The sequence below is a fragment of the Ptiloglossa arizonensis genome, chromosome 3 (genome assembly GCF_051014685.1).
Source record: "Ptiloglossa arizonensis isolate GNS036 chromosome 3, iyPtiAriz1_principal, whole genome shotgun sequence".
NCBI lineage: Eukaryota > Metazoa > Arthropoda > Insecta > Hymenoptera > Colletidae > Ptiloglossa > Ptiloglossa arizonensis.
Window position 1 is genome coordinate 22,303,984 of NC_135050.1, and position 25,659 is coordinate 22,329,642.

The 25,659-nt window shown below is 39.1% G+C and overlaps 2 protein-coding genes across 6 annotated transcripts in view; one reads left to right on the top strand and one right to left on the bottom strand.

Annotated features, from left to right (window-relative positions):
* Window positions 1-12,200, top strand: LOC143144962 (fatty-acid amide hydrolase 2-like). 2 transcript variants are annotated; one of them, XM_076307860.1, is made up of 10 exons: window positions 1-19; window positions 5,953-6,125; window positions 6,584-6,803; window positions 7,501-7,718; window positions 8,245-8,356; window positions 8,853-9,151; window positions 9,574-9,672; window positions 10,329-10,496; window positions 10,578-10,760; window positions 11,761-12,200. In XM_076307860.1, the coding sequence occupies exons 2-10, from the start codon at window positions 5,958-5,960 to the stop codon at window positions 11,851-11,853; spliced, it is 1,560 nt and encodes a 519-aa protein (XP_076163975.1). In that variant the 5' UTR covers window positions 1-19; window positions 5,953-5,957; the 3' UTR covers window positions 11,854-12,200. The 2 variants fall into 2 exon arrangements, with proteins under 2 accessions (XP_076163975.1, XP_076163973.1); XM_076307858.1 differs by lacking the exon at window positions 1-19 and adding an exon at window positions 5,664-5,836.
* The window catches only part of Jar (Myosin heavy chain 95F jaguar), a 17,639-nt gene continuing 4,005 nt past the window's right edge, over window positions 12,026-25,659 (bottom strand). Inside the window, exons 1-19 of one of the 4 annotated variants that reach the window (XM_076307855.1) lie at window positions 22,892-23,022; window positions 21,107-21,334; window positions 20,653-20,846; window positions 19,492-19,565; window positions 19,020-19,149; window positions 18,776-18,940; window positions 17,916-18,328; window positions 17,216-17,475; window positions 16,992-17,149; window positions 16,751-16,915; window positions 16,459-16,682; window positions 16,180-16,371; window positions 15,109-16,092; window positions 14,793-14,932; window positions 14,602-14,646; window positions 14,089-14,209; window positions 13,872-13,989; window positions 13,426-13,638; window positions 12,026-12,951 (exon numbers count right to left, since the gene is read on the bottom strand). In XM_076307855.1, the coding sequence (XP_076163970.1) occupies window positions 12,800-12,951; window positions 13,426-13,638; window positions 13,872-13,989; window positions 14,089-14,209; window positions 14,602-14,646; window positions 14,793-14,932; window positions 15,109-16,092; window positions 16,180-16,371; window positions 16,459-16,682; window positions 16,751-16,915; window positions 16,992-17,149; window positions 17,216-17,475; window positions 17,916-18,328; window positions 18,776-18,940; window positions 19,020-19,149; window positions 19,492-19,565; window positions 20,653-20,833 (3,735 nt within the window). In that variant the 5' untranslated portion in view covers window positions 20,834-20,846; window positions 21,107-21,334; window positions 22,892-23,022 and the 3' untranslated portion in view covers window positions 12,026-12,799. Of the gene's footprint in view, window positions 12,952-13,425; window positions 13,639-13,871; window positions 13,990-14,088; window positions 14,210-14,601; window positions 14,647-14,792; window positions 14,933-15,108; window positions 16,093-16,179; window positions 16,372-16,458; window positions 16,683-16,750; window positions 16,916-16,991; window positions 17,150-17,215; window positions 17,476-17,915; window positions 18,329-18,775; window positions 18,941-19,019; window positions 19,150-19,491; window positions 19,566-20,652; window positions 21,010-21,106; window positions 21,335-22,891; window positions 23,023-25,659 lie in introns of those variants that run through there. The other 3 variants (XM_076307854.1, XM_076307856.1, XM_076307857.1) reach the window with 3 other exon arrangements.

Below are 25,659 nucleotides of genomic sequence, written 5' to 3' on the forward strand. Positions count from 1 at the left end.
AAAAGTGAAAAAAGCACAGGTAAGGTCGTGTGTCCACAGGTGTCGCGCGTAAAATCGTCTACCTCGTTTCGAACATCGTTCCAGAACCACGATTCAACTAACGTTCGATTACCTCGGAGTACTCGTAGACGTTGGTTCATTGGCTCTTCCTTTGGTATCCTAATTTCAGGCCCCAATGTCACGGTAACGCGCAACCGAACCGATCTCTCTCCGCGATTCGAGGATCGTACGGATGATTTTTCTTCCTGTACGTTTTTTCTTTCTTTTTCATCTCCCCCTCCTCCCGTTTCTTCAATGACAATCGAAAGTGTTCCACCGCGCAGAAATCGTCCGAAATCGCGTGACCTTCGTTGCACATTCCTCCGGTTCTCGAAGATACTCGCCCGACACGTGGAATGCTCATACGAGATATATTACTATCGAATGGGGTTGAAGGTCGAAATTTCGAGATTAAGATTATCGGCCCGAAAATCTTGTATCATTTTTTATCTGTAAATGAATGTTCATTTAAGAAAAACAGATTTAATCGTCCGTGCAAGTTCGCGCGAATATTATTATTAATGCGTCGGTCAACGCGTTCCCCTTACTACGCGAGGTATGGTTACACGGTCTCTATCGGAGAACCCGCACGTCGAACTATGCAAATCGTCGATTAATTGACGTAATCTCGCGACGGTGTACACGGGCTCGTGGTGTCTATAAATCAACAACAATTGTTGCCGCGCAATTACACCAAGTGTAATCGAACGATCGCGAACGAAGATAAACGAAACTCGTTGAAATCGAGTTGCGGCATGTGCACGAGCGGATTTCGTAACGCGGGATACAATCCGGATAAGTGAGCTCGGTAAAGGACGAGGTCCACCGTTTCGATGTAAGGGACAACGACGCGAACACAACCTATTCGAAAGTCGCTACAGATACATAGTTGCCAAGATCGCGTAGAAATTGTGGAACGAGATCCAAGGACGAGCCAGGCACGTGTAGTCTCCACGTACAGTTTACGTAATCGTGAATACAGCGGTGTCTCGACTCGATTTAATATTTTTCCTTCTTTGCTTTATTGGCAATGTCGAACATAATCGTTCCAAACGTGCACTCTCGTGGTTGCTTCGTTGGAAGGAGTATTGACAACGAAGATCGCTGACGTTCGAGAAAAAAAAAGAAAAAAAAAACGAAAAGAAGAAGTTGGAACCTTTCATCGAAGACTTTTCTACGATGAGAGGATCGCAACGTGCTTCTCGGACTCGTTAACAGCAAACGCACGTTTCGCGAAGATAATCCATCCACCTCTCTCAAACCGACTCTTAGATAGCAAACAAACATACGTGTACAAACAGACACTTGATACTTCGCGCTCGATACACAGTCGTACCGTGTACCGTACATACACTTCGCATCGAACGATATTTCTGTCAAGATTTACCTCGTGTTTCTTAACGATCGAGCGTTTTCGTTTGCTCGATGGTTGAGACATTGTTTCGCGATTAATTAGAACTTCTCGGAAACGTAACGGGTGTACTCCATTCGAAAAGGTGTTGAAATTGAAACGAAGGGTACAACTCTCGTAATCGATTGTTTCTTGGCGAGCTTTCGTTTTCACGATCCAGATCGGTGGGAGTTTCTCAATCTTTTCTCGGCTCGTGGACCCCCCTCGTTCCTAGATCGTGACCCCCCAATGAGATTACGGAGTGTCTCGCTCGGGTACCGAATATACTAGGTTGTTCAATAAGTTTGGTCGTTTTTTCCATTGTAAAAAAAATACTCTGACACTTCGAACAACACTGTGAATATACGAACGTGAGTCGACACATCTACGTGAAACTTCGCACATGTTCGTCAAACGATAATAGTCATCTTTCGAAAAATAAAACTACGAACCTAATGGCTCCAATTCTTATCGAACGACAAAATTGATCGAGATACTTATTGTATGTTTCTCGTTGAGAATCACTGAAGCAGACGATCGTTCGGGATTCACGTATTCTGTGCACGCTGCACGGCTATTCCGCGAAACGAAACTATTATCGTCACTTTTTTTGTTACATAATTGCAGTGGGACACCGTTCGAAACCAGAGACGTGCAACATTTTGTTCGAATAAACCGTGACGAACCAAACAACGAAATATGGAATCGAATTCTAATTTTTATTCAAAGAACGAGAAATCGTTTATCTTTTACTCGTCGCTGGAAACTATCGGGTTGTTCGGAAAGTCGTTTCGTTTTCCAAAATGGAGAATATAGAATTTAATAAAATGTTTATACACTGTAAAAAAATCGTGTTTCATTCTCACCAAAAAAAAAAAACGAAATGACTTTCTGAACGACCTGATATTGATCGGAATATCTCGCGTGTTAAATTTCGCCCGTCTCTGTTCCTAACGTAGAAACTCGATTATTGTAGACATCGTTAACGCGAAAGTGTGAAGCAACGTGTTGTAATTGTACCGAATCGTCCTCGTGTCATTAATTTTCGTGCGAGAAGAAACGAATTGTGCACGATCGCGGTTACGAGAGATTCTCGTGCGCGAAACTCGTCCCGATCGCGTTAGGAGGAGTCGATATAAACATACAATGACGAATTACTCGAACTGTGCAGTGGATAGTCGCGATCGGACATTTGATTTCATTTTTATCAATAATTTTCCTACAGTTTGGAGTCTCAACCGGAGAGCAAACGCGTGAAAATATTTCGTTTATTATTATTTAAAAAATAGAAGGAAAAATAATAAATTACGCGCAACCGCGCAACAAATAATGGCAACAAAATGGATAGCTCGTAAGCTCGCATTTTCAAACGGCAATTTTTTTGGAAAATTGTCACTGTAATTTTTATTTCAACCTGTGCGCTGCCTGGGTCAAGAACGACCCGGTAAAATTTTGGAGTCGATACTCGAAGAATCTACAGAGCAGAAGTGATATCCGATAAGAGCTAATAAAGTTTTTTCAAAATTATTGAAAGTTTTTTTGTTCAACATTTTTCACTCGAAAGTTAAACCACTCGTAGACACGTTCGCCTACCCATTGAGCTAGAATTGTAACAATAACTGTCGTATTTTATTTTTATTGAGAAAAATAAACGAACTGGTTTCAAATTTAACAAAATTTCATTCGTATAATTTAATCGGTAGTCCTGGATAGTTATCACTTTCACAATGGAAAAATATTCTTGCGTTGATTCTATTAATTTTTTTTTTGAAACAAACCGAAGACGTAAGAAAATTTCTAGGTGTTCTTCAATGGCTGATAAAAATACCCACGTGAACAAATTTCGAGTAATCGATCGAACAGTTTAATCTCGATCAGTTCTCAAAGATACCCTTTGTTTCATTGCGTGCAAATACACGAAGAAAGGGAAAAAATCCCCTGATTAAATCCTCGAGTAGAACGTCGGTAATACTGTCTCGTCGTATTGTACGTGTTTGTGTTCGCAAAAGAAACCTTATCGTTCAGAAACGGTGTATTAGACGCCAATTTTTTTTCAACGTCTTTTTTCTAAAAGTAATCTTTACATTCACAGTGCAAATCCATTTATCGCTCGATAATGTCTACGCTCCGAGACGAGTTTAGATTATACACGTATCAAGTGTTTCGAAATGCGCCATCGAGGCAGAATTCGATTCTATGCGTGAAAAGTGTTACTACGCGAGAATTTGCAACTCGTAAATCGCTAAAAAGTTGACGAATTGCAATACAAGAGTTAACGTGTAAAATTTGCAAAATGAAACTAATACGGTATCCAAAACCGTGCAACTTTTTACATTACAAAGTACCCTGTGAAACAAGAAACGTTCCTTTCCACGATGTAAACAAAATTCTTCCTCGGAAATAATCTTAATTTCCAGGTATTTTCAATTAAATTCGTTACAAGCTTCCGGTAACCTGTTTTCGGTCACAGTGGCGTTTCTCTTGGCAATTCATCGATACTGAATATTTATTTAAATCGTATACGCGCATTATACCGTTGACAGGAAAATGTAAATTTAATAATCGACGAATGTAACATAATCGAGGAAATAGGTCGACTTTCGAAAAATTCTATTCGTACCTTTATCCGATTTCCCGAAATAGTGCAAAGACACGTTGAATCTTTCGCGAAGTTTATTTTCTTTCTCAAGAATTATTGAAAAAAAAAAAAAAAATTGCTTCCTGGTTATTGGCCGAATCTATTAGTAGTCGTAAGGATGCATATTATGCACAATTCTCATAATTTTTTTAGCGTACTTTAGACACATTTTTTCCACTTAGTGTCTCGATCGGTCACATTATGCAACGGATGGTAAAAATGCGCATTTCTGTCAGAAACAAACGTTCCGCAATGTCACGGTAAAGAAACTGATTCTGTAACCGGTTGATCCATACTGATAATATCACTTGGGACAATTAAGAGTGATATATTATAAATGCAATCCAAACGTATAATTAACTGTTACGAGTAACTTTTGCGCGGCTAAATGTTCCGGTCGCGCGTATTATTTAATCGCGTATAAACAACCAACCACTGAGAATACTACTGCAATACTGGTACACTTAAATAGCCTGTGGTCGGCAAAATACCAATTGAACGTGCAAGATTATTAACTCCTACTTGGACAAGTTCGTCGCTTTTGCGCCGCGCTGTACCTGGCGCTACATCGATCGATCACGGACCAGAGACGAACGAAATAAATTATTACCGAGTAATAAACAAAAAATGAACAACTGTTTGTCCGTTACTCGTTGAACAAAATATCTGGATCGTTGAATTGTTTCGCCAAGAAACAAATAAAAATTTAACGAATGTCGTTAGTTTCGTAGGTCGACTTTTACACGAACAAAAGTTAACCTATTATTTAAACTTTCTTTTCTTTAGATTTTTCCCGTAAATTCTAGCAATTAAAAGCACGTCTCTAAATTATCGGATCAGAGTTCGATAAATTGTCGAAATTGTATATAATTGGTAACGGGACGTGATCATCCACCCACGCTACTATCGGAAATTAAGGTTAGGTTATAAACCACGCCCTTTCGCGTTGGTTTCTCCGCTATGTCACGTTTTCGTCTACAAGAAATTGTATTTTTTTTTCTCGTTGGGACGAAGAAAATTGTCGAATAAAATAAAATACGAACTCGAACGTCTACTTGTCGACCATTACGAGAACGCGCGTAGCCGACTTTGCAACGTCCGTGTTTTCTCGTTACCGATCGAATCTATTCGTCCATTTTTCTTTCACCCTTACGACACGTGCTCGGCCAGCAAGCGAAACCGATTCGTTCTTCGACGCGCGTGGACGATTTTTTCAATCGATGAAAATTCAAAGTTCCTATTTCTCGTTTCATCTTTGTCCCAAAAAAAACAAAAAATAAATAAATACATAAATAAATCGAAAAAACAAATAAAGACGTTCGGTATCTTTCGTGCAATTATTTATCAGTACGATGCCTTCGCTTTCGAATTCCCTAAATACAGGATCCTACGCGTAAGGTCGTATCGCTCGCCAAACCAGTCGTACTTTCGTAACATAATGAAAAGTATAAAAAAATGAAACTTTCATTGCTGAATGAAATTCAACCACCGAGGTGATCAACATAATACACTTCGTGTATGCTCACGACGCTGCATCGATAATCGTCCACACTTTGTGTGTTTCCTTAAAAGGCTGGCCGCTTGGTAAAGTCAGATCAGTCTGCCTCCATATTTGAGAAAGAGAAGGTGCGCGCTTGCCGCCTCGCAAGCGACTTCTGTCTTTTAAAGCGAACCATCGGGCGTAGCGACGAGACGAGAGACACAGCGGCAAAGAGAAAAGTGGGATCTACCCTCCGAGAGGTCCGATTGGTCGATAGATTTGGCGCCAGGTATAACTATTCGCTGGTCCCGAGCCACGGTGCACAGAACTCCTCTCTCACCCAATTTCGCGACACCCGTGGATCGAGAGATACTTCATTTTAAAGAGTGGTATTTTTTCTAACAGAAAGAATGATTCTGTCCCACATCCTCAGTGTAATCATACACCTGATTTATTATGTACTTCGTCCTTTCCTGGTTCTCATTCACATCAAGAAACCGCCGGCCATACCGCCCATTAAGAACCCTCTGTTGAAAGTCAGCGCGAGCGAACTGGCCAGGAAGATCAGACACGGAGAAGTAAGTGCAAAAAAAATAGAAAATATTTTATTACGTCGTTTGCATCGTGCAAGTCGCGTCCTCGCACTCGATTCTTTCTGTTTTGCTCCCGAACATCGAATCACCGGTACACGTATCCGTCTATATCGCAATCCGTCCCGAGAATTTGTCTCGATAAATGTAACCCTCGATCTCGTGTCTCGTCGAGCGCTGAACGTACAGTAACGATGAAACTTGGTAAACGTTCGCAAGAGGTTTGTCAAATAAATATGCAAACGTTCTGCCGTTAGACCGAGGACGTCCGCGTGGAACAACGAGAACTATAGTGTTACGCGGACGATTTAACAACAATTGTGCCGCGAACGCGCGTTAACATTCGACGGTCGAACAATATCTCTCGATCGAACAAAACGAACGAGAGAGACGACAGTCCAATTACAGCACATTCATAATTTGTAACTCTCTTGCGCTGGTAAAAGCTTTCTAGCCGGACTGTAGTGGAAGCGTATATCGAGCGTATTAAAGAGGTGAATCCTTTCCTAAATGCAGTAGTAGAGGAACGATTCGAAGCGGCTGTAAACGATGCGGAAATTTGCGACGCGAATCTAAAGACGGGGAAAGTAAACGTTGCTACGCTGGAAAGGGAGAAACCGCTTTATGGAGTACCAGTCACCATCAAGGAAACCTGTTCCCTCGCAGGTGAGAGACTTCCAGTAAAGACACATTTAACCCCTACGGTCGCGCGCGACACTTGCACGCGAACCGGACGCCGGGTCGAATCTGACCCGTGGAGGAGTTACACCGTTTCGAAAGTCGTTGAATCGAATTTTGATATTACGTTCTCTAACGAAAACATTTACATCGAAATTGACAAATCTTCTTCTAAGAGCTGGTTTTAATTGTACTTGTAAAATTGTTTAAAAATGACGCGACGTGTAATCGAGAGCTTCAATTATTATCGAAAATTTTAATTTCCAACGGTAGATGACTCGTCGTTTCGCGCGTCTGCGCGTGCAAGTGTCTTCTGACACTTATTTGCAAACCGTCGGTGTATGTAATGCGACACTCGCTCGTTCGAGTTCTATCTCTCTCATTCCTGGTGCATTTCATTCTACTCGTCTACGAGTAGACGAGACGAGTTGAGATCAAATTAAACGATTTTTGCTCTATCGAAGATATTTCTCAACACACGATCCGGTTCTGATGTAGAATAATCGTCGAGAATATGTTATAAACGACCCGTGGTTCGTCATCGACGATTAAGAACACGAGAAATAGAAATTAAATAACATAACAAGAACGAAGCTATCGGTACGAGGACACTAACGTATGAAACTTTGTTTGATTAGCTTGAGAAGCTCCTCCTGTGATTAAGAAAAAATTCTTTTGAAACCAGGAATGAGTTACACGGGAGGCAACTTGTGGAGGAAAGGCATGAAAGCTTCCGAAGATGGATCGGCTGTAAAAATGATAAAGAACGCGGGTGCTATACCTCTGTGCGTAACCAACATCCCTGAATTGTGCACGGGGATTCACACCACGAATTTAATTGTTGGCTCGACAAAGAATCCATACGATACGAGAAAATCGGCCGGAGGATCCTCGGGCGGAGAGGTAACGATTCGTCTCGCGAAAGGGTACAATAATTCCCGCTTTCAAGACTCACCACCTAACCCGGATTCAAGAACTACACTGATTTACGTTTACTGAACACGAACGGGACGAGAGATAAACACCGTGTAAATTAACCGACTCGATTCTGTTACTTGAAAGCGGGACTCTACCATTTTGTAATTTTGAGTAAAAATGTTCTTACGATCCATCGCTTAAATGGCCAGTTTTGCGCGTTGTTTCAATGCCATTGTAGAGCAGGTATTATCATGCAAAAATATGAGACATCAATTTTAATGACACTTTACACAAATGTTAATTAGTGCAACCTAAGAATTACGTCGTATTCCATTGCTACTATTTTTCGTCGTTAATAGCCATTTTCTACTCAGTTATGTAACATTTTCAATTACAAAATACGTTAAAAACTGTCTCGAATGAAAGTTCTACTTTATCCGGAGGCCAGAGAAAGGTTGGTAACAAAATTCTTTTCGTTCCCTTCGTAAGACGAACTTTGTTTCTTATTCAGGGCGCGTTGCTCGGTGCGGGAGCATCGATTATTGGAATTGGCTCGGACCTTATGGGATCCATAAGAATACCTAGCCACTTCAATGGCATTTTTGGCCATAAATCTACTCCAGGTACGTCGAAACAATGATTCTCAATCTCCAATATCGTTGAGTCATTCTGAAAGATTCTACAAATATAATCTTCTTTTAAATATAGTTGCAATTTCCATCAACATTATTGTGCGCGTAAATACATATTTAAGTTATTCGATACATTTTATACATATTGTAATTCCTCCTTTTAAGTGACAATATGTAGCAATTTTTATCCTAAACGAAAATCGAGCATTGAATATGTATCGTTGCGCGACGAATAAATTGAATTTCGAATAAACGAATTTTTTACATGCAATAACTTTAAATATCGTAATATATATAAAACTATTAGCAATGTATTGAGTAAGAGGTTCCTAATTCGAATTATTTCGACCATAAGCCCAGGATTCGTTTCACGCTTTGAGAAACGCTACGTTATAATTAATCTCTTTATCGAAAGCATAACTTTGGGAAAATTTTCATTGAATTAGGTTTGCATCGTGTGTACACGGGTTCGGTGTTCTGTTTGCAGGTATTATTCCCAACAAGGGACACCTTCCAGATTTCACTGGCACCACGATCGAATTCATGTTCGTGTACGGTCCAATGACGAGATACATGGAAGATCTTTACTTGGTTATGAAAATATTGACCGCCAAGTGCGAGAGGCCATTAGGTTTCGACGACCCGGTGGATGTGAAGTCTCTTCGTGTTTTTTACCTGGACAATTTCGACAGTTTTTGCGGGATTAGATCGACTACTACGGACATAAGGGAAACGATCAAAGAAGCGACGCGTTACCTCGCGGGGAACGGTGCACGCGTTGAACACGTAATAATTTTACAAAAAGATCAGTAAATTTCGTGCAATTTTAGTTTTCGAAATATCGGTACGTTTGATTGAACGATGAAACACTACACATTTGGAAAATTTCGATGAAACCTCGCACAAACATCGATCGATCCGACCTAAGAACTATGCTGCTACTTTTTTTCGGTTTTAAGGGTGCAAAACACCCTTTTTGTCGGAACCATCCGTTTTGTTCATATTTGTATAAAAATTCTTTTTATTTTTATTTTCACGATTTCTCTCTCAAGTCGAAAAATAGCAATAAAGTTCTCAGGCTGAGTCGATGAACACTTGTGCAAAGTTTCATGGAAATCGGTGTCTAAAAGTTCGTGATTCTTCCTTGTGGACAACAAAGCGTAGAATCTTTGTCACAATTTCGCACTCAAGGCTCGTTTCTATTGCAGCTGTCGCAAGAGTGGGTAAGCAGTATGTACATACTCCTGATGTCCAGTTTAGGCGAAATAAAAATACCCGAGTTACTTTTGGACCCTAAATACAACGAGGTAACGGGGACAGTGTAAATATTCGTATTTCCGATACACTTTCCATCCATATTGCATTTATACAGGATGTTCCACGAATACGAAACAAGTCAAAGCATGAAAACTCTTCGTGCCAAAGAGAAATGAACAAATTTTCTGACGTACATCGGTCGACTTCGATCGTTTCCATGCGCAAGAAATTTTCATATCTGACCTTGTATTGTCTTTTCGAAACACCCTATGCAAGCACCGAGAGCGATGTAAATCGAAGAACCTAGGGAAACAAGTTATTTTCTAATATTTTTTTACAAGAATATCTTCCCTTGTTTCTTATATCGTAAAAAAAAATTGCTTCGAACATTATACTTCGCGATTAGAAGTTTCGCGCAACGAATAAAAGACAAATAACATTTCGAAGAGAATTTCAATTACAGACTGAAATACAACGAAACAAAACAAAAAAATAAATAAATAAATACAAGTTTAACTATCCGATCGAACGTACGTTGATTTCGTTCATCTTTCGTTCGATTAATATTTTGCTCGTCTTGTGCCCGTTGTAGATCGATTCGCGCGTTTGATCGGGCACGATTTACATTTCTCTCGAACGCAGTGGCTTTATAATCGCAAGGCGCGCGATTTCCACGTGTAATCTAATTCGCAACTTTCCCCCACAGAGAAACGAACGACCGTATCTCGAACTCGTGAAGGCTATTTTTGGTTTATCGGATTACACGATACCGCTCGCTTACGTCCAACTGCTGAGAAAGGTACACGGTTACATTCCACCTTCGACAGAAAAATACTATCGAAAACTCAGGGAGGAGATTCGTCACAAAGTGAACGTACGGAATTTCATTCGATAGATACCGCGACGAACTCGAGCCACGTGTAAATTGAACATTTTACGTTGCGTGTGCTTGCAGAACGTGCTAGGCAATGACGGGGTGTTCATATGTCCCGCGTTCTCCCAAACGGCCGACTTACAGCAATTACTATTCTATCAGAGCGACTCGATCATTTATAGTGCGTTCAGTAATATGATGCACTTGCCCTCGACGTACGTGCCAATGGGATTGAACAGTGACGGATTGCCGATTGGATTTCAGGTAATTCGCGAAATCGAATTTTTTTCTTCGTGTATCTCTTTCCTCGATTGTCACACGGTGTATGTATTGTTTAAAATAAACGTGTATGGTAATGCTTCGCACGATGTTTGAAAATCGGGAGTAATTATCGATACACGAAACATGGACAGAGAATTTTGTATCACTTAAACGGGGTTCAACGGAATGAAGTATCTTTCGATATTGATGATCCAGTTTCTATATAAAGTGGAAAGAGAAAAGAGTTCGTAACTTTCAGGGTAGACACTAGCCAAATGGAGCGGAGAAATAAACCTGGATCGAAAAATTGGTATTCACAAAGTTGCGAATAATTTTTCGTTTCAATTTTCGTATGTATCTGTAACTGTTCATTGAAACGTCTCTAAAGTTTTTCATTTGCATGATACACAACGGTTTTTTACCGTAACGATATCGAGACGTTAATCAATGCTACTCGACGTAAACTCAGTGAAATTCTCCCACTCGGTATTTGTTACCATAGCCAAGAACGAATGGAGTAGCCAAGACTATGTATTAGACACGTATTACAGTTACGTACACTGAGCAAACTGATCATTCGATAAATAGATACTGCTCCTTTGATCGATGGTACAAACATTGTTGTATTGCCATATGCAAGAATATTTGGAGTAACCAAGATCATACAGTCACAGATACTATGCACACTGGCCATTTAGTAAATGTATACTGTTTCTTTGACCAATGGTACAAACATTGTTTATTCTCCAGATCTGAATCAGTGCTGCCAGAGCTATAATAGCCAGAGTTTTAGAGCCAGATATAGTAGCTAGAGTTTTGTGAGCTTCCCCCACTCTAATCAAACGCATAGGGAGGGGTTGATAAAGCTGCACAGAAAGCTCCATGAGTACACTGCACTGCTCCAAATTTTTTGTAAAACTTTCTCAGACGATGTACCTTTTATTTGTTCAGCTAGTTCTTCATAAACTGTCGATTTTGTTAACCGTGAAAAACTATGTTTCAGGTGATGGCTGGATCTCACCAAGACCGTCTTTGTTTAGCAGTCGCTAGAGAATTAGAGACAGTCTTCGGTGGCTGGGTACCACCTCCGAGCTGAAGTTCTATCTCATCGATGTATCGATTTCGTTTGTTTCGTCATCGACGGACATAATTAATCGTATTTCATTCCTGCTGATCACTGTGATTTTTCAATTAAGTACTACTTCTTTACCGTAAGGACGTTTTCGCTGCAGGAGCCTGTAAAAAGTGTTATTTTAATGGAAAACAGGTGGAGTGAATGTTATTTATTTATAATCACTTAACTGATACACACACTCTTTATTCGTCGCGGCTTCCTTTATATCCGCGCACTGGTATACCTACGATTCGCATTAAATGTGCAATAATATACCTTATGAATAGTAAAATTATCTTTACTAAATAAACCAAAAATAGTATTTTCAACGAAGCTCTATATTAATCGAAGGAACCTTGACGCTTTCTTTCATTGCAAAATATAAGGGAGGTTTATATTCAAAGTCCGTTATTAGTTTTTTTTTTCTCTCTTTTTTTTTTTTATATCAACCTTAATACCGTAAATTAATTACAAGGAGAACACCCTCAATTGAATCGTCGTTCCAAAGCGAAGGAAATAAATTCAAATTTAATGAGATCTTTCGTTTACCGAATGTTCCTCTTCACGCCGTCGTGCATCCGTGCTCTTTCAAACGATTACAAAATTCTGCGTTCGAAGATTCAGCGATACCGATCGCGAATACCGAATATCAAGATTCATCGCGCCAGGGATGCACCCAATCTCGTAAACGAATCGTAATACCGTGTATTTCGCAATGCACTGAATACACGAAGTCAAATTAATAACGAACTCGATCAATGTCATCGTGCTTTCCGAAGAGCTGCCGTTTACCGCGAAAGGCACAATATCTAAGGCACTGTGCTGTGGATACACCCTCAAAGTGGATCAATACCGACAAAAATACAAAATTCGTGATTCATATATTAGAACTACATTCGCATATTCGTCGAGCGTTCGAAGTAACATCTCATTTCTTACGATCGCATGGGGGAATGTATAGTTTCCCTCCGTGCTTTTCCCACTCACGATTGAACTCGTGTTCCAACACCTCGGCCCCGCGTTTCCTAGTCAACCCGGTCTCGTCTAGGCTCAATTCGCACATTTGCATGTCGTCGATACCTTTCACAGAAATTAAATTCATTTTTGAGAACTCGATAATTGCTCGTTAGAGGATCAAGCGCTGAGATTCGTTACAAGCGTGAGGTGTTTGCTCCCCTTTCCAGTGAAAACTTATGCGCGAGCAACAATAGCATAGTAATGCGTGACAGCCTCGAACATCGTACACGATCAACAGAAATGAGAATACAATGAGAAAATAGTGTTCGGTAAGAGGAATGGTGTTCTCTCTATGTTGTGCATAGAGGTGTTTCTATACCAGTGACATGGTTTCTATACCAGAGCATGAGAGCAGAAACAATATATAATACAATTCTTGAATATTACTTGTGGTAAACTATGTGTAGAAATAGAGCAGAGAAAAATAATCAATGGAACGAGTAAGGGTAATTTGTTTGCATGCTAGCGTACGAGAGCAGAAATAGTATCAAATAAGCTTGATTCTAGCAAATAAAAGAGAAATTCTTAGAACTTTACCTGCTACCAGTAGAATTGGTGCTTTGTCAGGATGAAGTTCCATCTGTCTTGCAACATATTGACCGTCAAAATGGGCGTACCACCATCCCCTTTTACCAGAGGTATGCGAATCCTGTTGCCCTGGTGCAGAAGGTCGTACGAAGGGAATTCTAAAGTATCGTTGCGAAGACTCGACTATCGATTGCTTCATTGGATTTCTGGGTGTTTTAGCAGCTAAAACAGATATTAAATTGTACCAAGGTTGAATACAGATACATTTTGAACAATCGATCTTTGATTTGCATATGTATAAATTAAGAGATAATATAAATGTTCAATGAAATTATTATTAGTTTCAAAGTATTGTCTACTTCAAAAAGTTAGAAAACGAAGTTTAAAAGAGGAAGTAAAACGGTTTAAGACATTTTTATCGAGCATACATTTTTATAAATTGACCCAATATTTACCAGCTTCCATAATAGACCTTGGCGCTCTTTCATTTTCATCCATGGTCGTTCTCCTGCGATTTCTCGCTTTCCAGGCGTGATAAACTTTTAATCTTCGATGGAACTCGTGACGACAAGCCTGTGAAAAGAATTATATGAAACAGATATCGATTGCAATATTTATTATTGAACGATTGCTTATCTTGTTAAACCTTAGATAATTTGAAATAATGTCTACCTCTAGTAACTCGATGTCACACGATGTGTTTATAGCGTCTCGCAATTCGGAGTACTTCCATTTGGATAAATCATACTTCTTATTAGCCATAGCTGCTTGATTGTTGCGTACCTGTTCTGACCTATCGTTTTAAACAATATTAGTTAATATCGAAAGAATGTATTAATATATCGAAGCATAATTATTGTTAAAACATTCAAGAATTAGAGTATTTATTTTCTGTGTATCTTGCATTGAATGAACACTTATAATTTCCCCGATGAAGGACAACATTATCCAAGATTGTGTAGATATTACGTATCTCATCGTGCAATTCTCATTTTTAGTCGGAACGTATCTAACAAATAGATATCATGCAGAGAAATGATACGGTGTTGTTTATCGATAAACAGCAGAAAACTCTGCAAAGTTTTTAGTATTAAAATAAAACATGTTAGTGAGTTAATTTACCATGAAAGTTTTGTACTCGTATGTTAGTTATACGTGCAGAAAACCTCAACATGTTTACAATACCTTGCTAGCCTGTTGTTGTTCGATGGTACTCGTACATCGGAACCGCTATACATGTTTAAGAAAATGAGAACTTATTGTATGTTGAAAAAAAAATTCGTCAATCGATCAAGATACTCTTGTTTATGTCGACACGTTTTCATTGTATAAGAATTCATCTATTAATCAATATGTACAAAGAAAAAGTAACAAACCTTCGCACAGGTGGTGGTGAATCTTCGACTTGTCCATTTGATTCTTGGGCTAATCTAACTGCCAATTCGTGATCTCTTCTTTCTTGTTCTAATAATTCGCGATACTTGTTCTCTTCCATTGCTTCTTTCTCCATTTGAGCCTTGAGAACAAAATGTAAGATTTAACTTCTGTGTACGAACAGTACAACTATGTTCAAAACTGATGAGTTAAAATAAAACAAAATACAAGATAGAAAAACCTTTATCCTTAATTACCCACTTAACTTAACGATACACGTAAACATGAAATAAAGCTATAGAAAATTAAAATACATACTTGAATAATTACTGCAGCTTTCTGGTCCTCTAATTCTTGCTTCCTCTTCTGTTCTTCTTCGACTTTCCTTCTCATCTCGATATCGTGTTTCTTTCTCCTATTTTCTTCTTCCTCCCTTTTCTTTCGTTCCTCTTCTTCCTTCCGCTGTTTCTGAAGTTCTAACTCTTGCTGGATCTTCCTCAATTTCGCTTGTTCCTCGGCAATCTTCTGCTGTTTGACCATATCTTGTAGCGACGCCATTTGTTTGTTCACCTCATTAACTAAATTTGAATAAAGAGAATCAATTTCTGCCGGTTTTATTCTCGTGTTATTCTTGATCTTCTTGATTGCCGCTTCTAAATCGTTTTGGAGTCTCTTTATATTGTTCATTGACTTCTCGCGATCCTTCAACTGTTTCGACGTCTCCTCCATTCCAATAAGTTGTGTCTTCAAGTTCTTTATCTTTAAGATTCCTTTTATACGAGGTCGATGCTGTTTCTTGGCTATATACATTCTCGCTGTTTTTTGGAGAATGATTAGATGATGTCTGCGATAAATAATCTTGTTCTTCAGTTTGATCACAGAAAGAGCACAAAATTGCATTTTGTTCCATCGGGATTTAAGGAGCCATTTCTTCACATTAGCTACCAGTTTCTGTAAGTTTTCAGGATCCGATTTCATGATCTTATCGAATTCAGCGAACTTTCCTGGTTTGAAGAAGACTCTAGTAATTCCAAACTTAAAGTCCTTCTTGTTCAATTTCAAGCTGTGAAGCAATGCTTCGCAGAAGAACCTAGGTTCTAATGTAACTAACTCCGGTGGAAGATAAGATTTGTACATGTTATAGAGTTCCTGAAACGGAACTCTGCTAGGATAGCCGTGCTCCATAAGCTCCAAAACAGACGTCATCCCTGAACAACGAAGCTGTCCCAAAATACTGTTTCCATCGAACTGGTGAGCTACCATGTCGTTATTGGGTTTAATGCAACGAATAAAGTTTGTTCCCTGAAAAAGAATTTTAATATAGCAATCTTTCAGAATCTAGCGAAAAATGATAGTATTGTAATAAACGCATCAGCAAAAGAAATTTACATTGCTCTTTAATTTATCCATCAGCTCCCCTAGCTGAGTTTTGAATTTACTACCAACGCTGATGAAGGTAAGTTTTCCTTTCTGACTCGAGTTGTTGGCAAATTGAGTTCTAAGGAATTTGGTGTTGCTTTCCTGAATCAATGCTTCCAAAGAAGCGTGTAACGCATCATTGTTTTTCTCGATAAATTGATTCTGCATGTGTGAAAAATTGTTTAATAGTATCATATACGATGCCAGAGATTGCGTATAGTAAATGATTATAGAAACACAATAGTATACCGTTTGATAACAGACTCCACCGGCATAATGACGAATTACAAATCCTTCATCGTCGCGCAATTCTCTATGGGCCTTCAAACGCGAAGTTCTCGGCAAAGTTATTCTGAAATGGCCATTCCAAACCCGATGAACCTCACTGGTGAAATGCGCGAAGCTGTGAGTCGGTAATTTCGATTCCTCGTCCAATAAACTGAAAACTCCCATGTTCCTCGACTCGATTAAATCTGAAAATTCAAGCTGAAGGTTATGCTTTGCTTTCACGTTGTCGAACGGATCTCAAAATAATATTTACCAATGCAATCTTGATTGTCGACATAAGATATCTTGGGTACGTTAAGAGACTCCCTCGCGTAAAGGTCTTGTTCGTACTTCAAGATCCTCTCGTTGAAAAATTGTTGCAATTTTTCATTGCAATAGTTTATACAGAACTGTTCGAAACTGTTTACTTTGAAATACTCTGTGAAAGAACAACACTGATAATGATAATGTTTAAAGATATTAGAGCATAGTGTATAAATAAATCTCATACGTACCAAAACCTGCGATATCTAAGACACCAATGTAATAGCTCGAAGCTTTAAAAGGAATACTTTTATTGATACGACTTACAATATGATCAAACAGTTTACTATAAATGGCTTTGGCCAGAGCGTCCCTAGCATTGTTGGCTTCGTAAACTTTCAACGGTACCCTAAAAACAGAAGACAATAAACATTTATTACCTTTCTTCTATTCTTTATAATTTTTACAAACTTACATGATAACCGTTCCTTTGATACCCCCGCGACTAGTCTGCATCACCTTGGAAACCAAAGCCTGTCTGAGCTCTTCAGGATCAACACCTAACAATTTAGCGGACATCAACACCGCTCTCTCGGAACTAGCACATATTTTGGATCCACCTTTTGTATCCTCAGGATTATCTTCGAATGTGATATTTCCAAGATGAAGCACCGCAGCCACCATCGTGTAAATTTCCATCCTTTCCGCTTCAGTCAAACCGAGTCGCGTTAAAGCCTTTGTGAAAAATACATTTAAAGTAAATGAGGACGATATTGCGTAAACAAAATTGCATAAATCCAAAGCTTCTTTCGTAATCTGCGAGCTTTGTGAGAGAAAAAGGGCAAAATATTTCCGCTATTCTATGTGTGAATGAATGAAATACAATCAACAATAAAAAATTAAAAAATTCGTACGAGATGAAAAATGTACGGAGGTTGTTTACAAAACAAACAAATTACCGTTGCTTTTTCCTGCGTTGCAAAAAATTATCCAATCGGCAAAAAAGAAGAGAACGTGGATTAATATCATCGTTACTTAAAATTTATAAAATCTCTAAGAACTTGATTGCGAAAAGAATTTTATTTACCAAGAGGCAAACCAGTTAAGAATTTCTAATAGAAAATCAATCAAACAAGTCTACTGAAAATTGAACAATGGTCACGATGTTTATTTACCTGGTCAATGGCATTGAAACCTTCGGCATCGTCCAGGATTGGATCGTCCAAACTACCTTTCGATATTTGGTCATGACTCTTTTGAGCGTCGTTCAGTTTTTTCGCCGACTCGTTGTTACAAAAGTACTGTGTGCAACCGTTCCTCAGATAGTTGAAGTCATCCGGTTTCGTAATTCCAAGTTTCGCTCGAAGTTCAGGAGGCGCACCAGCGCACATCATATAGAAAACGTGATAATTTCTCTCGTCAGAGCTTTGAAGGCATACCCTCGACTTTTCCAGAAGATAGTGAGATATGTAACCGCCAACCACTTGACATTTTGAGTCGAAGTGTACCTCCATGAATTTGCCAAAACGCGAGCTGTTGTTGTTCCGTTTGGTCTTCGCATTTCCAAAGGCTTCCAACACAGGATTTGCTAAATAATTTAAGAACATAATACTCTACTTAGCTCATCTAATTGTGATATACTCCTGTAAACAACTACGTGGAGAATTAAAAAATGAACCAAATTTTGGAGTGTATTTCCGATTGAATATAATGCTATAATGCACATTCCTAATTAAATTCCAGTCCTCTCGTTCTCCTACTCTTTTAGATTACATCTTCCAACGAGTAACATTAAATACTATGTATTCAATATATCAATAGTTTTATCGAATGTGCAACTCTTACAGAACACAAACGTCGGTTACCGAGCTACAAACGTCGGTTAAACGAACGATAATTTAATTATTTTTGGCATTGTATTATAAAAATCTAAACGTCTAATACTTCATTTGCTAATTAAGAATTAATAATGGTATATGCTATATAATGATAAATTACTTTGTTCAGTGCTACAGTATTGCTCAACAAAATGTACCGTCCAAAATTTTCTGTTCAATCGGTCCGGCCTTGGCCCCCCACAAATCGCATAGATACCGAAGAAGATATTTCGTCGATTCGGTCTTGCCAGCTCCGGATTCACCGGAAACGATGATACTCTGCGACTGTCTTAACACTTTCATATCTCTGAATGCTTTGTCAGCTGAAAAAGGAATTACAGTTAATATTTCGGTAAAGAAATGTAAATTTTTAATTTCGGTAACAACTGAGAATATACTCACCAATGGCAAAAACATGCGGCGGCGTTTCTCCCAATGACTTGCCTTGATAAGCTTTAATCGTCTGAGGTGAATATAGATTTTTCACTTCGCAATAAGGATTTACAGCGATTAAGATATTGGCAACATAGGTCTGTGGAATGTCATATAACATTAGTCATTCAACGAGAATATCGGCATATACGATTTTGTGCATCTTAATAGATATATGCGGGTCAAATATTAGTAATACACTGTTCAAAACAATTGGAGGATAGATGAACCAATTACATTATAATTTTTATCGATCGAACAATAAAGAACAAGATTAAATCCTATAAGAGACCGGATCGAACGAGTGTACGACTTAACATTGGTTCGCTAATGTTACTTCTTTCATTTCCAAAATTTCACTCATTTCCCTAAATTGTCCGGAAACATGGTACCCGAATTGTTTTGAAAGTCGTATTTCAATCTACGCAGATTTATTACTCACGTATATTCTGTCCTTGAAATAACGTGTCCGCACATTGTTCAGTAGCGTGGCCTCGTTCAGGTACATCAGAGCACCTGAAAACATAAAAAAAAACAGAGCAATCCCGGTGAAAGTGGATTTTGAAAAGTGCGAGAACCACCTCGAGAACCGGGTGGAACTTCGACATCCTTGCTCACGGCGGATGCATCGATAAATCTCGGTTTCCGGTCTACGGAAACATCATCGTGAAATATGTCTTATCTACATCGCGAATTAATGGATAAATAACGAAAGAGCAAATATCCGATGCGTGCGAGCGATAAAAATGGATAGATACGATTCGATGTGTTGTATTCTGAAACTTGTGGAGAAGATAAGAAAAGAATAAATTTTTGTCAGATATCTTCGATACACCCGTAGGAGCAAAAAAAAAGAGAGAGATAAATATTCCAAAGTTAAAGTTAAACGAAAAATATAACAATCGGAACGAAAAGGAAATAGAAGACATTACAATAGATTTCGTTAATTGAGTCGTATCGGGGTCAGAACACTTTGTCCCGACTGAGCGGATGCCCCAATTATGCGAAGTTTTACAGTTACTTTTATAAGCAGTTTATTCCTTAATGTTTGACCCAAATGAATGGCGGTACAACCGGAATTCACTGTATACATTTAACACTGAATTCGTGCTATTCGTCGACCGTTTCTTAAAAGTACAACCAAGGTTATTCGAATAATTCAATATTCCAATATTTTATAGATATTCGTAGGCTACGAATAAACGTCGGGTATCATTTTTAAAATTGAACAAAGAACAACCGATTCGAAGGACTTGATTTATGTACCACCCACGACTTACTTAAATCTGTATTCAGACCTACACTTCCTAATTTGTGTACTAACCACGAATTACTTAAATTTGTATTCAGACCTACTTCCTATCTCCATTAGTTTCTAAGATGTTTAACTAAACAAATACTTTATCTCCGAAATTGTGAACAGTTATCATTTCTTTCGTCACGAGTATTAATCAATAAAAAAAGAAACTAAAAGAAAGTATCTAATATTTTTCCTTCCTCTGCGTGTCACGTTTCATCGAAATAGAGAATTGTCATTTGACCGATGTTCCTTGAACAATAACTAGAAACGGAATGACCGTATTATCCTTAGTGATTTAATTACAATTGTCTTCGACGTCTTTGGTGTACTCCCCGGCAGGATAAACCTCATCCAGTGGGCAGGTGCGTTGTAAATATTTTGGTTCCAGCGGCATGATCAGCGCATCCCCATCGACCATGTCCACGAACTTTCCAATTATGAAACCCTCCTGGGGGTCCCGCACCCATACCTGCTGGTTCTCCATACTTGCTTACGCTCTGCAACGAAACAAGCGGGAAACACTTAAGCAAGAATTCAGGATGTAGCGAAAATTACTCGTTAAAAGTAAACACTTCCCAGCCACTGATCAGGAAGCTTTATGTTGTCGACCTGCAGCTAACGTGCAGCTAACAACAGAGATTTCGTTCTACCGAGTTTCTTCTGGTAATAATGAACATTATTAGCGATTACACAGCGAAGAGGAACCGGGACTATATTTATATTTGCACCGCGGTCACGTGCACCCAATTACACTTACCTCGCGTGTGGAATAATTGTGCAACCTATTATGTCGTGAGGTACGAGATGTCTACAAATTCGAGACAACGCCGCCACTTTCACCCGAGCCGGAGGAAGATTTCCGGTGAAAGGAACAGTCTTCGGGTTTCCGGTCGCAGAATTGCAAATGAGGAGGAAAATTCCTTAACCGAGTCGCCGTGATGCGAGGCGAATCGCTAATAGTCGTGGAAACGCGTTTCTTGCTCCTCTGCGAAAGAATGCAATACCATTGCAATTAATATACAGGGTGGTCGGGTGAAGTTCGATGCCATGGTCGCCTCGCGCGGGTTGTTCACCGCAGAAGGACGGAGTTCGAACGATTGAAAGTTGAAATTTTGTTCTTGAAATTCAAATTTGTTCATTTTTAAATATTACTCCACGTTCCGAACGATTGAAAACTTACGACTCAGATCGTAGAAACGTTTGACAAATTCATCGATACTCTCTAGGGCAAATATAGATAGTTCGGATAATTGGTGAATTGATTAAGAATTTTCGTACAGTAAAAACTTTACTTATGAAATCTTATCGCGATGCTTAAATATTATTAAGTTGTGTGTTTATAATTTTAATACTAATCCGGTCGTTGACAGAATTTATTTCAGTAATTATGATTATAAATAATTTGGTAAATTTTATATATTTCCATTTTTGGTACGTGTATTCAATTTACCGATATTAGCGACATTGTAATTCTAATAACGCAATAAGAACTGGAAACCGGTAAACTTTTTAATTATTCTTAAGTAGGGGCGGTCTTATTAGAGCTTGCACGAAGGTAGATTATAGTCACGCGATGGTAATGTTTAACGCAACCGAACGGATGATGTTCACGAACGATTATCTCGAAAACGAAGTTTCGTAGAAAAAGATTTCCATCCTACATTTTCTATTTATTAATTTTGAAAAATCGGAACTTTAGTATCATTGTTCGGTTAATAAATTATTCGGATGAATAAATCGCTAGAAAATAGAAAACGGTTCACTGTCTCGCCGTTGTTTCCGTTTCGCAAAAGATTAGACGTCGTGGTAGTATCGGGTTGCACAGTATTATTGATGTAGGAAGCATTAGAACTGCCACCGTTAATGCCGCTCGATGGGGATTTAAAGCGACCCTCGAGGGAACAGAGGCTGTTAATGAAGGACGTGACACCAACGCAAAATTTAACAACGAGTCCCGCCACGTGTTTCGCGCGCGACGGCATCGCTGCTTCGAGCCAACGTTACCTGACGAATCCCAATTCTATTTCACAGCACCGTTTACCCCACTAACAGCATCCGACGTTCCGCGCGATGCATTCAAGGCAAGAATGAAATTAACCAGACGCTCGTGCACCGAACTTTCGAGACGCTCGAATCGTTCGCAGGATTGTTAACAGTTATCGTGGATCCTTGACTACCGACCGACGTATTATTCCGAGAATCGTAGATGCTTGAAATTGCTGGATTTTTATCGGCACGCTACACGACGTTATCGCGACAAAGATAAGACCGGTGAAAGGTAACACCGAAAATTGTTACGATCGTAGCGACAAAAAATGTCGATTGTTAATTCGATCGACGACAAACGAGAGAATACATTCTCGAATCGTTTACAGAACTGTCAACGGTTATCGGGGTTCTTTGACGTATTATTTCGAGAATCGTACATGCTCGAAATTGCTGGATTTTTATCGATACCCTGGGCAACGTTATCGCGGTGAAAATAAAACCAGTGAGAGTAACGCCGAAAATAGTTACGGTGACAATGAAAAATGTTTGTTACCTGTCAAGAACGGAGGATATTCCGCTAATCGTTAATTTGATCGATGATAAAAAGTGACTGTATTCTACGTCGATTGTTTCGTGCGTTTAGGTATAAGTGTATTATTCGTGTCCTATGTATTTAATATATATTAAACGGATGACAGTCACTGAACGAGCAAAGGTCGTCACGAACCGATATACAGTTGTTGCACGAGCGCCCAGACCAGCGTGACAGAATTTTGAAAACACCGTTGCGGATCAAAGTGGCGCGCTCTGAAGCGGCACGCTGCACTTGTCCAGCGTGACGTGCTGCGCCACGGAATTGCGTGAAACGACTCGCGAACGAAGAGAGGAAAATGCGCCCAAACGCACTTTTCTAACGAAATTAAAGGCCCGACGTTAACACGCCATCGTTTTAACACGTACTGCTACGTTCTTGTCGGCGTATTGCGTTCCTGTCATTGAATCTCGTACCGATGCTTTCCGGTATACAGTATGTTTAACGACAAACATCGAATTGTACGTCTTCTTGAGAAATCGGCTATAAATTTCGTATCGCATAACGATACGATGGTAAATTTGCAAATTTATTAACTATCCATAGATGACGAAGCTATAATGCTTTCCAAAGTTTAATACCAGGATTGTGTATTAACGCGTCTTAAAGACTTAGAAGCATTGTGTGCTACTACGTCCTAAACCTAACCTGAAATTCCATGTTGCTGCGTCTTGATACAATTATACTATTGCGTTCCACGTCTAGACTAGAACAACAGATCACGTATTACTACGTTCTGAAACAATGTCTGGAAACACATACTATTACGTTCTAAACCTAAACCGAAGTTTAGCATCATTATGTTCTGAAATGCAATCATTAATCATGTACTATTACGTTCTGAAGTTTAATGTTAGTAAGATCTGAGAATTAAATTATGTTTCCTTTAATTATCACTCAAGAGAGCCCAAACATATGCTTGTGCGATATCGAGTTGTTTATAAAACGATATTATTTAAAGCCTCTTAAGTAATTATTATTTGTACACACCTTGCTAATATTTTTTGTTACAAATAACCATTAAATAACCATTGCAGAGCACCTGTAAACAATTACCGTAGTGTGCCACAAAATGCGTAAAAATGATTAATAATCGATAGTTTAGACGAGAATTCATTGCGAATATCAGTCGATCGTTCGCATGGCTGATCTAGAAAGCGCGAGAAAGGAATCGTTTCGGCTAGTTCCCTCTGTCGTCGCATTCCCAGCATCCCGTTAGGAGTATCGTAACGGTAAAAGCAACCGGTAGATCCTTGCATCGATCCTTGAAACATGAACCAAGATTGCATCGTATTCATCCATGGATTTCTATCGGTGTAATTCATTGAAATGATTGATCGACTAATAAATAATGAACCTAACGAAAATTGTACAACATCTGGAAGATATTTTATTATCAAATGGGTAAAAATTTAATTGCTACTTTCTTAACAACTACTTCGACAAATGATTACCGTTATATTAATACAGTAACGTTGCTTTGGATTATATAGTTTGAAACATCAATTGAAATCCCGTTAACAGAAATTAGATAGAAACAAATTTCTATATCAGTGCAGCAAAAATGATCAAAGGAGGGAATTGCTGGTATCGGTTCGTTCACCTTATACTCTATAAAAAAAAAACGGTAATACGTAGCTGTGGCATCATTACTTCTGCAAGATCATGCGGCCTTTCTCCCTTGTTTTGTAATAATACTAAACCCTATTATAAATCGTTTATCTGACAAGACGATTAACGGTAACTCAATAAGGAACAACTTATTCGAATTAAACTTTAATCCTTGATATATATACTTCGTGTTCAATTACGCTTCGTTCTTTATCGCCATTACATAGTGATTTTGCTGTTATTTTTTTCTTTTTTGTCTGTTGTGAAAAGCAGCGCCCGACACTGCGTCAAAATGGAATGAATGAAACAGGAGAGGAAGCAGGAAGCAGCAGGTGGAGCCGACAGTCAGGAACAAGGAGACACGCGTCAGTGGTCACGTGTTTCCCAACAAAATTCGAGCGTGAAATTATGTAGCTTCAAATAAAAGAAAAGCACCCTTCGACGAGAATTTCGAGGCACATGCATTTTTGCCGTCTCTGGGGCGACAGTAGAATACGAAACTAGGTAAGCACACTTGAATCATTGTTTTTCCACGCGTATCGACGATCCGCCCCGAGGCTGCGTCTAGACAGTCTTGCCATGGCGCTGTTCGGTTTAGTCACCGCGAGAAAGTAAGAGCCGCCTATCTGTCGTCATGGTCAACGAACTCCGGGACAGCTACTTTACCTTCTGCGAATATATTCATTACGCATTACGTCCATGCGTTGCGTACCCACTGTGTAATTAAAGGTTATGCTTATGCCAGTTTCGTACACTTATCCGACGCGATTCCGCCAATAAATCCGAAAAACGATCGACACAACAAACTCAACACGTAATACAGTTTTCAAGAGAACTCGAACAGGGGGGGATAGGGTCGTAATAGATACGTTTCGTGTCGCACGAAATTTCGAAGAATTTTCAGAAGTTCATGTTCGACGAAAACCTTAAGACTCGCCGATCATTAGATGCGATACCGTAGAAAAGTCGAAGGTGTTAACCACAAAGTGCACGTTTTGACACCGAAGCCATGAAATATGGCGAAAGCGGAGAGGAAAGAGCCGCGACAACGGATTTACAATGGAGATCACATTAGAATGGAGCGTTGGCACCTCGGACCATAAAGCGCGGCCAACGAC